The 13800-nt window shown below is 40.8% G+C and overlaps 1 protein-coding gene across 1 annotated transcript; it reads right to left on the reverse strand.

Moving 5' to 3' along the window:
• Positions 1 to 4819: 4819 nt before the first annotated feature.
• Positions 4820 to 5902, reverse strand: ato (atonal). The gene has a single exon (XM_068301242.1). The coding sequence runs from the start codon at positions 5886 to 5888 to the stop codon at positions 4893 to 4895; it is 996 nt and encodes a 331-aa protein (XP_068157343.1). The 5' UTR covers positions 5889 to 5902; the 3' UTR covers positions 4820 to 4892.
• Positions 5903 to 13800: the final 7898 nt, after the last annotated feature.

Consider the following 13800-nt stretch of genomic DNA (forward strand, 5'->3'; position numbering starts at 1 on the left):
CAGCAGAGATCTCGATTTTCGAATCTCTCTTAAAGTGACAAAGCGATGGCTTGCGTGTGGCAATCTCAGTTAAAAAATTGATGCTTTTTTTGCATTATGTTTATAAATTATGTATACTCTATGAAATAGTTGAGAATATGCACTGAATTCCACCACCAGTAAAAATGATCTCAATTTTATACAATTTTAGTAAATTTAGTCATAAAGAATCTTGTATTTCCTTAGTTCATGTTAAGAACTGAAGTGATGACTCTTAGAAGTTATTAAATTTTTTTAGTGTATGTATTTTGAGACGATATTAATTGAGTTTGGGACTTTTGATGCAGTTTACTTTTACTCGCCGCTGGTTGTCAATCTTCCATCCATCGAGTGGACTGCATAATCGTGAGATACCGAACACAACTTGCCTTTTTACTGCGCCCACCTACATGGACAATTTGGCAACTGAAATCAGTCAACTGTGGCCGATGCCTAATTGAGTTACCCAAGTCAAAACTTAAGTAGAAAGACTAAGAGAGAGAGGGAGAGAGATGGGCCAAAATCTGGACCGTTGGCCGTGCGAATTATTTGTCAAACGTGTAACGGTTAAATCTGTTGTTGCTCCTGCTCCTTGACCTAATGATGACGTTTGCGAAGGACGATAATGAAGACGATTATGAGGATCTGTAATCGGAGCCAGCGCCTAATTGATGGAAGTTGCTGCGTAGCAAATCTTTTTGACTAATTGCCGAAATGTTTAGTTCCTCCTGTGTGTGTGTGTGTGTGTGTGTGTGCGCCTGTGGACCAAAAAATAAAACTTCCTTAAACAAACATTGTGTCCTGATCAGGTTCAGGTAAGTTAACCATTAATGTTAAAGTCTCCTCATCCATTGGGACCGCACACAAGTCGTAGGCGTGTCTGGTGTGATTTGGTGTCGCTAATTACAGGCTCTTTTCTCTTACTTTTTCTTTTTTTTGTTATTTGGCATTTTCGGCTGTTCGTTTTATGACTTAATAATTGCATTCATTTGGCCTGAACTTAAGCCGATCTCTGGCCCGCACACATGCAAACACGCGATTCCTTCATGGCAATTGAGGATGGAAGGATGTGGAGTGGTTCCAGTCGCAACAGTTTTTCCACTTGTTTTCCATTTTCAGCGATTTTCTTTAAAATTGCGCAACAATTAAGGGATCAGCGCAAAACGTTCACACAACAATACCAAAACACAAATCAACGGAAACGGAAACTGCACTTCAAACAAAAAAGGAAAATAATTGTAAAAAATAAGAGAAGAAACATTGAAAATGTTATAAAAATATTTCTTGTGGTTAGTCCTTTCCATTTATACATACATTTCTTTTTCTTTACACAAAATATATGCTCAAATGGGCATGAGAAAATGTTTTATGCAGGCAACGGAAATCGTTGTAAGAATAACCATAATTGCTACGGATTGTAAAACCGCAATGATTGATACCAGGAGCACCAAATCTAAGAAGGTCGATTCCTTCGGATAAACTTCTCAGTTTCCAATGATTGGATTCGTTTTAATACCAATCCAATATTTCGATGAAAGCTTTTCTATTATTTTCTAATTGAATGTCTCATCCTCGACCAATGTAGAGGATTTCTGATCCGATTTCGTTTTTAAGTCCTTAAAATTATATCAGAAGCAGGACTTTAGAGCTCCAGCAGAGACAATTCGAACCAATTCGAGCTTCAGTTGATCAATCGATGTTCTTACACTTTCTTTGGATTGACAAATCCATTTCTTTCAAAGCTGTTAACAAAATTGTTGCCTGAACCACAACTTTCAATGGTTGACACTAACAAGAAGTGACAAATTGATGGTGTTAAAGCTCATTAACTTATTTAATCCTGATACAGATGCAGATACATATTTAGGCTTTAACCAAAAAAAAAAAAAAGAAGCATACCCCGAGATGGAAAAGAAAGAAACCTCAAAATAAAGCTTGCCAATTATCGACATGACAAATTGCTGTACATCCATTTTGTGTCCCTGCTTACTGAGATACCACTGCACGGGACCTGTTGCCTCAAACATCTACCACATTGACGAAGGGAACTGGCAAAGGTAAGACTTAAGGCAAAGGCATCGGCTTGGGCAGAGGCATCGAACGCATAATAATACGTGTTAATAATGCTCAGGCAAGCTGTCTATAAATTGACAAAGACATGCAAGGTAACTTCTGCTGCAGCTCCTGCTCCTGCTCCTGCTGCGGTTACTGTGACTCCGTGGCTGTTGTAGTTGGAGTTGGCGGCATTGCCAAAAAGCTGCCTGGGGTCCAACTCGTTTCCATTCATGAATTCTAACTAATTGTATTGAAAAAGAGTTGCAGCAACATTTTGGTAGCATCTGAATCTGTGCAGCTGCATGCAGGTGGCAATAAGATCGGCAGATCGGTAGAGGGATCTGAATCGGGATCGGGATCCGGCTCAGAATCGGGACTCTGTCGGGGAGACCTAAACAATTTGTGTAATTGACAAATTGACGGCAACGCTTTGTGCGGAAGCGTTCAAAGCCGTAAATTGTCGCTAACAAGAGCGACACACACACAGTTGGGGGACAGACGCAGGAGACAGGATATCCAGAATGATAGCTACTACTACTACCGCCCGCCCCCTCATCTGTAGTTCCTGTATAATTGGCAGGCACAAAGGGAGACGCCCGCACCTCGCGAACTTCAAATTAAGTCATTAACAATTTAACGAAGACCTTTCCAGGTCGATGTCGATGCCGCGCTAACTAATTATGTGAATTTCCTTTTGATCATGAGACCCAAAAAAGAAACGTTTTCGCTTTGCTGTTTCTGTTTCATTTTGGCGACGCCCGTATACATACAGATATGTATGTATGTATGTATATATGATTTTTATAAAAACAAACAAATCCAGCCCACGAATATCGCCCCAATTCCCATCGGGGGATCGGGCATCCAGTTCGCTTACGGTTTCGGGAGTCGATCGTCAGCATTCGCGCTATCAGCAAATTGGTTTTGTATCTCTTCCGATTGATTGAATGAAAGGAACACATCTTGAACTTCAGCTCCAGAAAGCCAGGCTATATCAATGGCTAAGCTTAAGCCGGCTTTTGTTTGGCTTAGCTCTCGCCCCCGAACGATCGTTGATCGAAGTTCACTTTAAACGAGTTGTTTTTTCCCCTCTTTGGTTTTTTGGGACTCCTCCGACTGCTGAAAAGCAGATCAGCCCAACACTTAACTTAATTTGGCAGCCACACTCTGGCGCGCCGTTCTGTGTAATTATTGGCACAATACTTTTTGGGACTTTTGGGTCCCCCTCTCCCTCTCTCCCCTTCTCACTCTCTTAGGCATCGGCTTGAAGATCACCTTTTTTCGCGTATTTGTTTTGAGGTCCCTAATTTTGCTGAACTGTCTACAAATTGATCGCGAAGCGCCAAATCGATCACCTTGCCCCTTATAATAAAGTTTAATTCAATAGGTCCCGGAAAAGGAGCACAACAAAAACATAAACCAAAACCAAAACTGTGTGAGAATTGATATGCTTCGAGATAAATGAGGATGAATTAACTTGGGGGTGTAAGTAGGATACATTATCCGATTGGGCCATACCCATTACTCGATGGGCTTTGTTCACAGGCTTGTCGAGATTATCAGAAAGACCAGATAAAACTAATTTCAACAGGTAGGTACATATATTGCAATCGATATTATAATTTAAAACTGTATTTTAGAGACTGAAAACAAACCATTTATTGCCTAGCCACGATTCTTCAATTCAGAATTAGAGTAATGGATTAGACTAGACCCTGAGACTTACAGCTAATTGCCAGAATAAATTTAAATCCTCCAAAACTTTGAAAATATTTCATATTCATTTTGTAAACCTTTCAAGTTCTTGGACTGGACCACCTGGAATGAGGATCATTCTATTGTCAGTTTAAAATTGAATAAATTTACTTTTTAATTTTTGTTTTATGTTTATTATACCCTTGCAGAGGGTATTATAAAATTGGTCAGATGTTTGTAACGCACAGAAGGAGACGTTTCCGACCCCATAAAGTATATATATTCTTGATCAGCATGAGAAGCTAAGTCGATATAGCCATGTCCGTCTGTCCGTCTGTCCGTCTGTCCGTCTGTCCGTCTGTCCGTCTGTCCGTCGGTGCGTACGCGTTTTACTCAGCCATCTTAAGAGCTATCGGGATGAAATTTTTTTGGGAGCTTTTTTTTACCCGGGTGAGATAAAGTATGAAAATCTTTGGGATCGGACTACTATATCATATAGCTCTGGAACAAAAATTTTTGCAAAAATTGGAGTATCCCCATGAAATTTACCAATATAATAGAATTTGATATAAAATCTCAGATCCCAAAATTTGACCCTGATCGGATAAATAGAACACAAGTTACAGTCTATATAAATCGGTTCAATCGCTGCCGGCAGCTCTGCTTGCTGCCTACTACGTCATCATCAAATCAACAGAGCACATGCATACACACACAGACGCAACGCTACATAAACTGTATGTGTATGCGTGCGTTGCTTTGCTTAGGGAATGAGGGAAGAAGAAGAACAAATTGTACATAGTATGAAGAGTAAAATTGTTTTGTTTGTATATTAATGAATTGAGTTGCAGAAAACAAATTTTGAACATGTGAAATTATTATTGTCAAGGACTGCAAGGGTATATAAACTTCGGCATAGCCGAATTTAACTTCTTTGATATTTTTTAAATTATAATCATTGTCTTCCATTTAAGCTAAATTAACTAAACAATAAACAGCATAATACTTAGACGGTAATTGTAACTATATACACGCAATGGAGAAGGGGGAGGTGGAATTCAAGTGGAGGGGATCAAGGTACAACATTTGGCAAACTTGGACAAAGAAATTTGTCGACTTCAGCTTTATCGCAGCAGATCGCCCAGTGCGGAGATATAGGTCTGGGCCATTTGGAGTGTCTCATGCTTGGACAATTGGCGATCGTTGCCCAGGCAGGGCAAATATTGACGGAGACGATCGAAAGCCTGGTTCAGATTCTGCATACGACGACGTTCCCTGGCGTTGGCGGCAAGGCGGCGCTTTCGCTTAACCACTGGCGAGATTTGCTTACTGCGACGCTTCTTGCCGGCTCCAGCTGCTGCTGCTCCATTGGCGGCTCCGTCTTCGCTGTCATTGCCATCAGCCAGATCGAAGTCTTCGCCGCCACTGCCAAAGAGCATCATGTCCTCATCCTCGTCATCGTCATCCACGCTATCATCGAAGAGGCCCGTGTTGTCAAAATCGAAATTCTGGAACTCATCGGCATATAAGTTGACAGAGACACTAGAGTTGGAGTTGGACGAGGTGTTGGAGGAGTTGTTGGAGGTATTGGCGGCATTGGCTTGATTTCTCTTGGTGTAAGTGCGCTTTGGTTTTGTGGCCGGGACTCCCGATCCTTGTGCTGGCGCTGTCGGAGTTGAATGAATGGTTTTACATGTTCCCACATTGGGCGAACCCATCAACTCGACTGGTGGTGGTGGTTGCGGTGGTGCTGGTGCTGCTGCTGTTACTGGGGTCGATTGGCTGGCCACTGGCAATGTCAAACCATATTGCTGCTCCAATTGGCAACCGTTGTTGTAGATTGTATTGAGATCCACATATTCAGGACTCTCCGATCGATGACTAGCCGGTGACGAAGTAATCCAGCCATCGGAACTGGCCTGCTCGAAACTAATGAACCCATTGGCCGATAAATAATTGCTTGAGCTGGCCAGCGAATTGCAATTGAACTGATAGTGGCTAACTCCGGGATTGTAGGCAGCCATGGGATTGAAATACGCTTCAGTTGAGGCGCTCTTGAAGCCTTGCAGGTCCTCAGAAGTTTTGTAGTAATAGCGATAAATTTCACTGGACGACGACATGGTGAACCGTTTGCGTTGACTGCTGACGAGTTTCTGCCTTGCTCTCCGTGCTAGCATCCCTATTTATACACCAGCAGTCAGAAAATCCACCACTTTCAGGTAAGAGGGACAGGTAAACAAGTTGCCTGCCTGCCTGCCTGTTGGTGGCTGTTGGTCTGGTCTGGACCCAGCACGTGCCGCAATTTTCTTTCGGCCAATTGCAATTGGTGGTGAGTTTTTGCCTTAAACTCTTGTGGGGGAGCTTAAAATGGCGCTTGGCCGATAGAAACCAAAAAGCAAACCCAAACCAAGTGGACTATCAATGGGCATATATCTAAAGCCGCTAACAAGATGATTATAGGGTTGCTGTCAACCGGAACCAGAGGATTGTGATTATGACGGGGCCAAGAGAGACAGAAAGAGAAAGGGAGAGCGATGGGGGCGGAAATACAAACAAAACAGCAAAAAAGGTATGCGTATGCTTTAAACAGGATTAGTAGAACCGCAAAATGCGGTGAAATTTGCAAAAATCCAGCAATGATTTGTCAGCAGCACCCAAATTTGATTTGATCTTTCTAACTAGTCTGAATCGTTTCTACCTGCCTCTTCATTTGTAGATTTACCGACACTGCCTAGGCGATTCGGCATGCCTTGACCCGCCTCCGAGCCTCCGGACTATCACAATGGAAAAATCTTGTTTATTACAACTTGGCAAAATTTTCCAATTTTCCAATTGCTATTGCTATCGGCTAGGATCAGTTGGCCGGCGCTATCTCGTCAAGGACATGGACACGCTTGGGCCTTGTCTAATAAGCGTGGCCAACACCAAGTCTACTTATATAATATAAAGGACTTGGCTTGTCCAACGACAGCGCTTAACAATTAATTTAGAATGTATGGGGATGGGAATTTAGTTGTAGTCCCGGCCAATGACTTGGCGAAAATGATCAAACTTGGTGGTCCAGGCGGTTGCACGCTTAATTCACATAATGATTCGCTGGAAATCGAATCTCACTGATCGAGGTCGCTGCAATCCTTGTGATGTACCCCGACTACGCCCACACACAAGAAACAAGAACTATGCGAGAGCACGCCCCAAAGTTGTGTGTGCATTGTCCTTCGGCTGCACATGTATTCTACCAGCCGAGGACACTTTGTCGATATCAATTAGATAAAATTGTGACACAAACAAACCGCACCAAGGACAGGCCAAACAACAAATTTATTGTCCCTTGTCCATGCCCTTTGACTTTGACCATGTCCTTTGCAATTTACGATCCTGCTTGCCAATATGTATGTGTACATACGAGTGTGCGCACAAGTGACAGCAGTTGCATCGATCGACACCCTCCTCGATTACACCTGCAGCTGAGGCATGACGGTATCCCCTTTTGGTTGTAAGGTTATCGGCATTAGCTGATGTCAAGGCATTTGCCAACGATTTGAATTTTACAACCCGAAAAACGGAAAACAAAAAGAGAAGTAGGTACACGTGCTGCTCCCCATCACTGTAACGAGGGGATAGGAATAGGGGCACTCTTTTTGTGTTCCTTAACGGCGCCTTGCGTGCCTGTCAGTTAACGAGTAGAATGAAGAGTAGCCTTCCATACGACCTCACCATCATCCATACTTCAATATTCATCATCATCATCCACGTTCGTACATACCTACATATGTAATGATGGGCAGTACTTTTCATGTCAATACGCATAAAACTGGGGCTGTGTGTGATATGGAACAGCTTCCAGAAGTTGTGGACCAAAACGACTTGCGTTGAATTTCAAATGCTCTCTCTTTCAAAGAATAATCTATGAAATGGATAAGAAATGAAAATCAAAGCCACTCCATCTCTAGTGGTAGAATTACCTAGAATAAACACTTTAGCTAAGAGACTTGAATTTGCATAAACTCTGATTAGCGGACGTCTCTACATTTGAAACGAATATATTTTGTACCCTTTCTCAGCATGTAAATGCAGTCCAAAGGACCAAAAAGTAGGCGTACGTCAACGAGTCCTATTAGCAAGTCGCTTTGGGCCGTGAAAGTGTTGTGATCGGCTTCTGATGGAATGAAATTTCATGCCTTTGCGTTTTTTTTTTTTTTTATCATTTTTTTTTTGCTACACCAAATTGAAAAATTTGTATGTTACTTATTTTATTACCATTTAACACCCCAGAAATAATTGAGAACAGAGACGACAGAGGGAGAGAGAATTAAAAGCGAAAGGAGCAAGACTTGGACTTGGACATGCGATCCCATGGACAATCCCCAATTGCATGCCGCTAAGGGGGGCAGCAACTCTTTCTCCATGTGGGTGGGCTCCTCGTGTGCGGCATTTTGGCAATTGTCAAATTGAAAATTCATTAAAGGCAAATGAAATATTTATGTATGCAAATGCCGTTTCGAAAGTTCACATTGGAGATGGAAGGTGGAACAATTTTAACCCGTTCATTTGTTTACCCATTGATGTGGGGGGATAACCAACCGGCTGACTGGACTCACTTGTTTAACTTGGCTATGCAAATATTGGTAAGGGTGAAAAAAATGGAATATCCTAGCGCGAATAAAAAGTCAAGTGGAAATCATAGCAAATAGTCCTCATATATGGATGCTGTTGGTAAAACATTTTTTAAACAAATACCAAGGAAAAATTGCACATTATTGACACAAGAGCATGGGTTAATTCCCATGAAAATTAAAACTAGATTATACACACGTTCATAGAGTACTTTGACTCTGGCTCTGGTTATGGTCCTTGTCATGGCTCTTGTGCTCTGCCAGGTCAATGCAGCGCCCACTGTGTCATTGTTTGGGCACGCCCTGCAGTTTGTCCTCTGTTTCGGGTGCTTTGTTATAGATTGTGTTCAGATGGTTATCACCCATGCCGAGTCTGAGTCTACTAAGATTACAAGGATCAAGGATCAGAGAACTGAGCAATTTTTGTCGCACGGCTTTGACTTTGAAGTCATATTTCTTGTTGTTTTTGAGTTTGTTTTGCCAACATTGCCAACCATACATATTGATGGCTATCTATCTTGAGCATTTGGCGCCAGTCACGACTACTTTTCGTCTTCTTTGAACATATGATTCGTAGATTAAGAATTAGAAATTAATTTCATGCTTAATTAATGCGCTTTTCCTCGATCGTTCTCTTTAGCAGCATCGGAAGTGAGCTTCATAAAAGAAACGACAAATTGTGATTGCTATTTTGATATATTTACACAAGGATGTAGGATGAGAGGATGCAAGGATCCCACGTCCTTTGTTCTTTGCTTTTTTTTCTGTTTTTGACCCTCGCAATGATCAATTCAAATTTGAAACACTGAACCACTGAGCCACTCGGTGGCTACGAAACAAAAGAAAACAGTTGAAAACTACGCAATCACTTGAGAAAAATCAAAAAGGCTAAAAAGAAGGTCCTCGCATCTTGGCCATAACACATAACAGGTGGCACGGAAGCCGCACAAAATAAAAATGATTAAAGCAATAAAAAAAAAGACCAACGAAAACGAAAAACAACAACGAAAAGAGCAGGGAAAAAGAGAAATAACAACAATTTTTAATAAGATTTCGTTTTTTTAGTTTTTGAAAATTTTTAGACACAACATCGCAACTATGTACATAGATTCGAAGGGGATGCTGTTCAACTTCCGATCCTGATATTGAACAAGAGGCGGGGCCAGCTACTCGGGGTAAGTGTGAGAACATTTTACGGAAGGATGTGGCCAGGAAAATGAAAAATGAATGTGAAAGCGAAGGGTTTCACGTGGTTAAGATTCACTTTCAAGGGAACTGAGGGAGTGAGTGAATGACTGAGTGTGGTATGATTCATTCACTTAGCCAGCATGGAAATTATTTAGGAATTCTTTGTGTGTAACCTAATTGAGCGAACATCTAATTCACCAAGTTGGCAAGATAGCAGGCGGACAAATGTAACAATTTGCCATAGTGTGCCTAACCCCTCAGTCTTGCACGATCTTTCTCTTCACCACCACCTTGTTGAGAATCCAGACAGATAGGATTCATGAATGAGGGCCGCCGCATGAATAGGTTTGTTTTTATTGTAGTTGTAGTAGTAGTTTATTGGACTATGGACCATGGACCGTGGACCGTTTCGCTGGAATCTGAAGTGTGCCTCGCGATCTTCTCGAGCAATTTCAGTTCATTCAGTTTCGTTTTCAGTGGTCGCCGCGCCACTCGAGCGCGAAACAATTAACAAGTTTAAAGTCTTTGTTATACCATATTGTTACACTTGAAGAAGAAGAAGGGTTTATTTTGTTGCTGTTCGTAGTTCTATACGCAGCGAATTCTTTTGAAATTCACCCCTAGCCTGACCTTAACAGAAAATTTACTCAAAAAGAAAACGAAAATTTATATATAATGAGCCTTCAGGCCTCAAGACCAAAAACAGAAAACAAAAAACCAAAAAAACAAAACACTAAAACCAAGCCCAAGACCAAGCAGGAGATTCACCAACGAGTATTAAATGTAAGCTAAAAGATACGATTTTATATGCATTATTTCGGCTGAGAAGGAAGTACCAAATTACATTTAATTAGGCGAAACAACAAAATTCGCGTACCGTACGCGATCGGTATGAAGTCGATCCGAGATCAGAGCCGGGCAGGAGCTGGAGCAGGAGCAGAAGTCAGACCACCGATTACCACCGAAAATGAAACTCAATCCCCTCAATCTTAGCCCGCTTAGCCTTTGGGTGAAATTCGCACGTTTAACCTTTAGTCAAACAGAAACTGAGAACAAAAAAAAAACAAAAAACCAAAACGAACCTGTTGAACCCAAATGCAATTTTCATATCACTTTGATTGCTGCCCGGGAATGACACGCGTGCGCGCCGACTAGAGGAGACACATACAGAAAATCAGAAGAATGGACTGGGAATGAGGGAGATAAGCTGCCGATGAACCACAGCCGAACTGAACAATCGCCTGATGATGAAGATGAGCCAAAATTAGGGTAACAGCAGCCAGTCAGCCAGGCCAATGCTTAAAGGAGCAAAAAGCGAAACTTTCAAACGGTTTCAAGGATTTTTTTTCTTATATTTTTTTAAGGTCAGTTTATTATAATTCCCATAGGTGCCATTGGCTGTCGTCTGTCTGGGTCTGGGTGAGAGGAAAAAAAGGAAAACACTTAGCCAGAAGTCAAGTCTCAAAAAAAAAAAAAAAAAGTAGCAGAAAGTGGCAACAAGACAATACAAAAGAAATCGAAATGAAATACAAACAAATCCCAATGGTCAAGTGTGAGAAATTACTTTCTAGGAAGCCGGCTCAGGGCCCAGTTTCAGTTTCAACTTAGGGTCCAGGGTCCAGGCTACTGTCAACGATAGTCACTCGTCGTGGTAATTGATATGTTTACCTTTTACAGTGTAAAAATAAAATCAATTCGAATGTAAATTGATGCTGAGTCCAATTTTTCAACTTCAGTTCATGAAATTGAAAAATTGCTCATCAGATAAAAGTGCCAAGTACATTGATGTAGATAATTGTAGATGTAGAGGGATTCTGATAAAGGGGAAGGGCAAGAAATCAACATACAACCCAATCCCGATGACAGTCTCAAAATCTTTAGCAGGGATCTTTCCCCGCCCCGTGGGTTTTTTTTTTTTTTGTTTTCGGTAGTATTAGGTGACAATTGTATTTTATGAAAATTGATATTTCTAACCACAATTCATTGAAGAGGTCTACTGCTGACCACACACTTGGACAGAAGCTGGTGTGAACCATTCACAGGTAGAGTTTGAAGAACCAATTAGCCACATGATCAATGATCTTTGACTTTGAATTTGCTATGCCATTTCTACTTGGTCAGGAAGTAGGCGTGTTGGATAGTTGAAACTAGAGCAAAAATTCATTAGAAGTGTGTATACACTTGCCATTTTCAAAGTCTTGGTATGTGTCTCACTGAGTTACCCGAGGCCTCTATTAAAACTTAGGGTATAAAAAGAAAACCTCAACGTGTGAAAATCCAAGTCCTTAGTAATTATTGCAAAAAGATTTTTAAGCCATTCGGCAGGAACAAAGAACGAACTAATGCTGAAATCACTTGTGATGGCTCAAGAAGCATTTTTGATGGAAAAGGATTTTCATTTCATTTATCCCTTTAACAAAATATGTTAATAAATGTATCAACTAGTATAAAGAAATCCAATCACATAATCAGCATAATTACTAGACAGTAACGAATATTCTTTTTCTTTTATGCCGATAATCATTCCATTTCGATTTCCAAGAATTTACCTCAAATCATTTGATAAATTGACCAGAAACTCGTGTCTGACTTAACGCCCTCGCTTTGCAGAAGGGTTTAATTGTCTGTAGACGAAAAAAAAAACGTGGTCGGTAGACAGGCTCCGCTCCTTCTTGTTCTCCTGCTTTCTCTGCATCTTAATGTATTGTGTCTATCACGTGTTTATGGATTATTCAGCCAAGCGGCCAACAACTTTAATTGCCCCAATTCAAAAGGAATAAAAAAAGAAAGGATCAGGCCTGTGCGTTGGCGTTTAAGGTCGATTTATTCACCCCTTCTGCCTCTCTGCTGGACCATTGGACCACAAATCCTTTCGACTTGTTTGCACTGCATTCACATATAGAGAAACGTATGTAGATAGATGGGGCCACAAATATAAACAATAATCAATCTCTCAAGGGTTGAACAAACAAAAAAAAATAAACACAAGCCAGGATATGCGATTGAAGGCGTTTTTAAATTGATTGTTCTATTTGAAAGAAGAACTCTCAATTTAATGCATATTTATGAGCAAGAAAATAGATCATCGAATGAGCCTAAAAATTATATAGACAATTCTCTCTCATCCTTTTCGCTGTCAAGGGAAGCAACAAGCTCACCATTCTCCCTGTTTATTGGCGACAAGTTGAGGTTTTAACGCTTCATTAAGTTTTTGGCCACACGCGTGTTGTTCATGCTTTTTCCCTTTTTTTTTTTTGTCCCTTTCCACATTTTTGGGTCTGGCGTGCGTCTGCCATGGAGGTCTTAAGTCCGTCCAGCTCTTCGTCCTCTGGCCTCTTCTGTTGACTTGTCGCGTTAGCTGCTTAATTGCGGACCCAAAGGCTCGCTCTTGTGCGATCTAAATAAATACCTCGGGAAAGACTGCCAGGCAAGAAGAGAGCGAAAAATTGCGCTCTTTACTTCCGACTTTTTTTTTAATTTCTTTTCGTTAATATTTTGGAAATGCAGCGCCAGACGACAGCTGGCACACGCTTTTTTTAGGTGATTTGGAATCCATACAAGTCAGTGTATGTGTGTGGTATTTTTATGCATTTGGGTAGCTTTCAAGTACTTAATAGAAATAACTGTGAAAGTTTCAGCAGATGGTGCAAAGGATCACACGTAAACAAGCTAACATTAACACTTTCCCCATATAATTAGTAACTTTAATTTGAAATGTTTATGAAAACGTACATCAGAAGCTTCTTTAAGTAACAGTTTTAAATATTTTTATTAAAATTTTAAAATGAATTTATTAAAATTAAAATTTACTTGACAACACAGTAGGATAGCGTGGAAAGCGTGAAAGCTACAATATCTAGTGGGATTGTGAGATTCTATATCAGGTGTAGAGACAGGTGTAATGCCTAGTAGGGCGTACAAAGAGTCCTTTCTCAAAGAGCGTCTTGGCATTGAAAAATGCCCCTATTCTCATGATATTTATCCTTTCCTCCCGACGTTGCAGGAACTTCTGTTCAGTCCTCAAACTTATATTCCCTAAGCCTGGGTAGGAACCAAGAATATAGGAAGAGTACTGTGTACTTATCCATTTTGCTCCCAATATAGTTTTAAATTTCAAAACGGTGCATTACTTATCGCCGCTATCGATATCGTATTTTTCTTGGCGATACACATCCCTAGTCGATTATTCACTTTTTATTTATTTAAATATTTTCGCCAACTGGCCACT

Source organism: Drosophila tropicalis, unplaced genomic scaffold (genome assembly GCF_018151085.1).
Source record: "Drosophila tropicalis isolate 14030-0801.00 unplaced genomic scaffold, ASM1815108v1 contig_878, whole genome shotgun sequence".
NCBI classification, from domain to species: domain Eukaryota; kingdom Metazoa; phylum Arthropoda; class Insecta; order Diptera; family Drosophilidae; genus Drosophila; species Drosophila tropicalis.

Excerpts from the sequence above, each read along its gene's own strand:
- ato (XM_068301242.1), bottom strand. The coding sequence starts at position 5,888 with ATGTCGTCGTCCAGTGAAATTTATCGCTATTACTACAAAACTTCTGAG.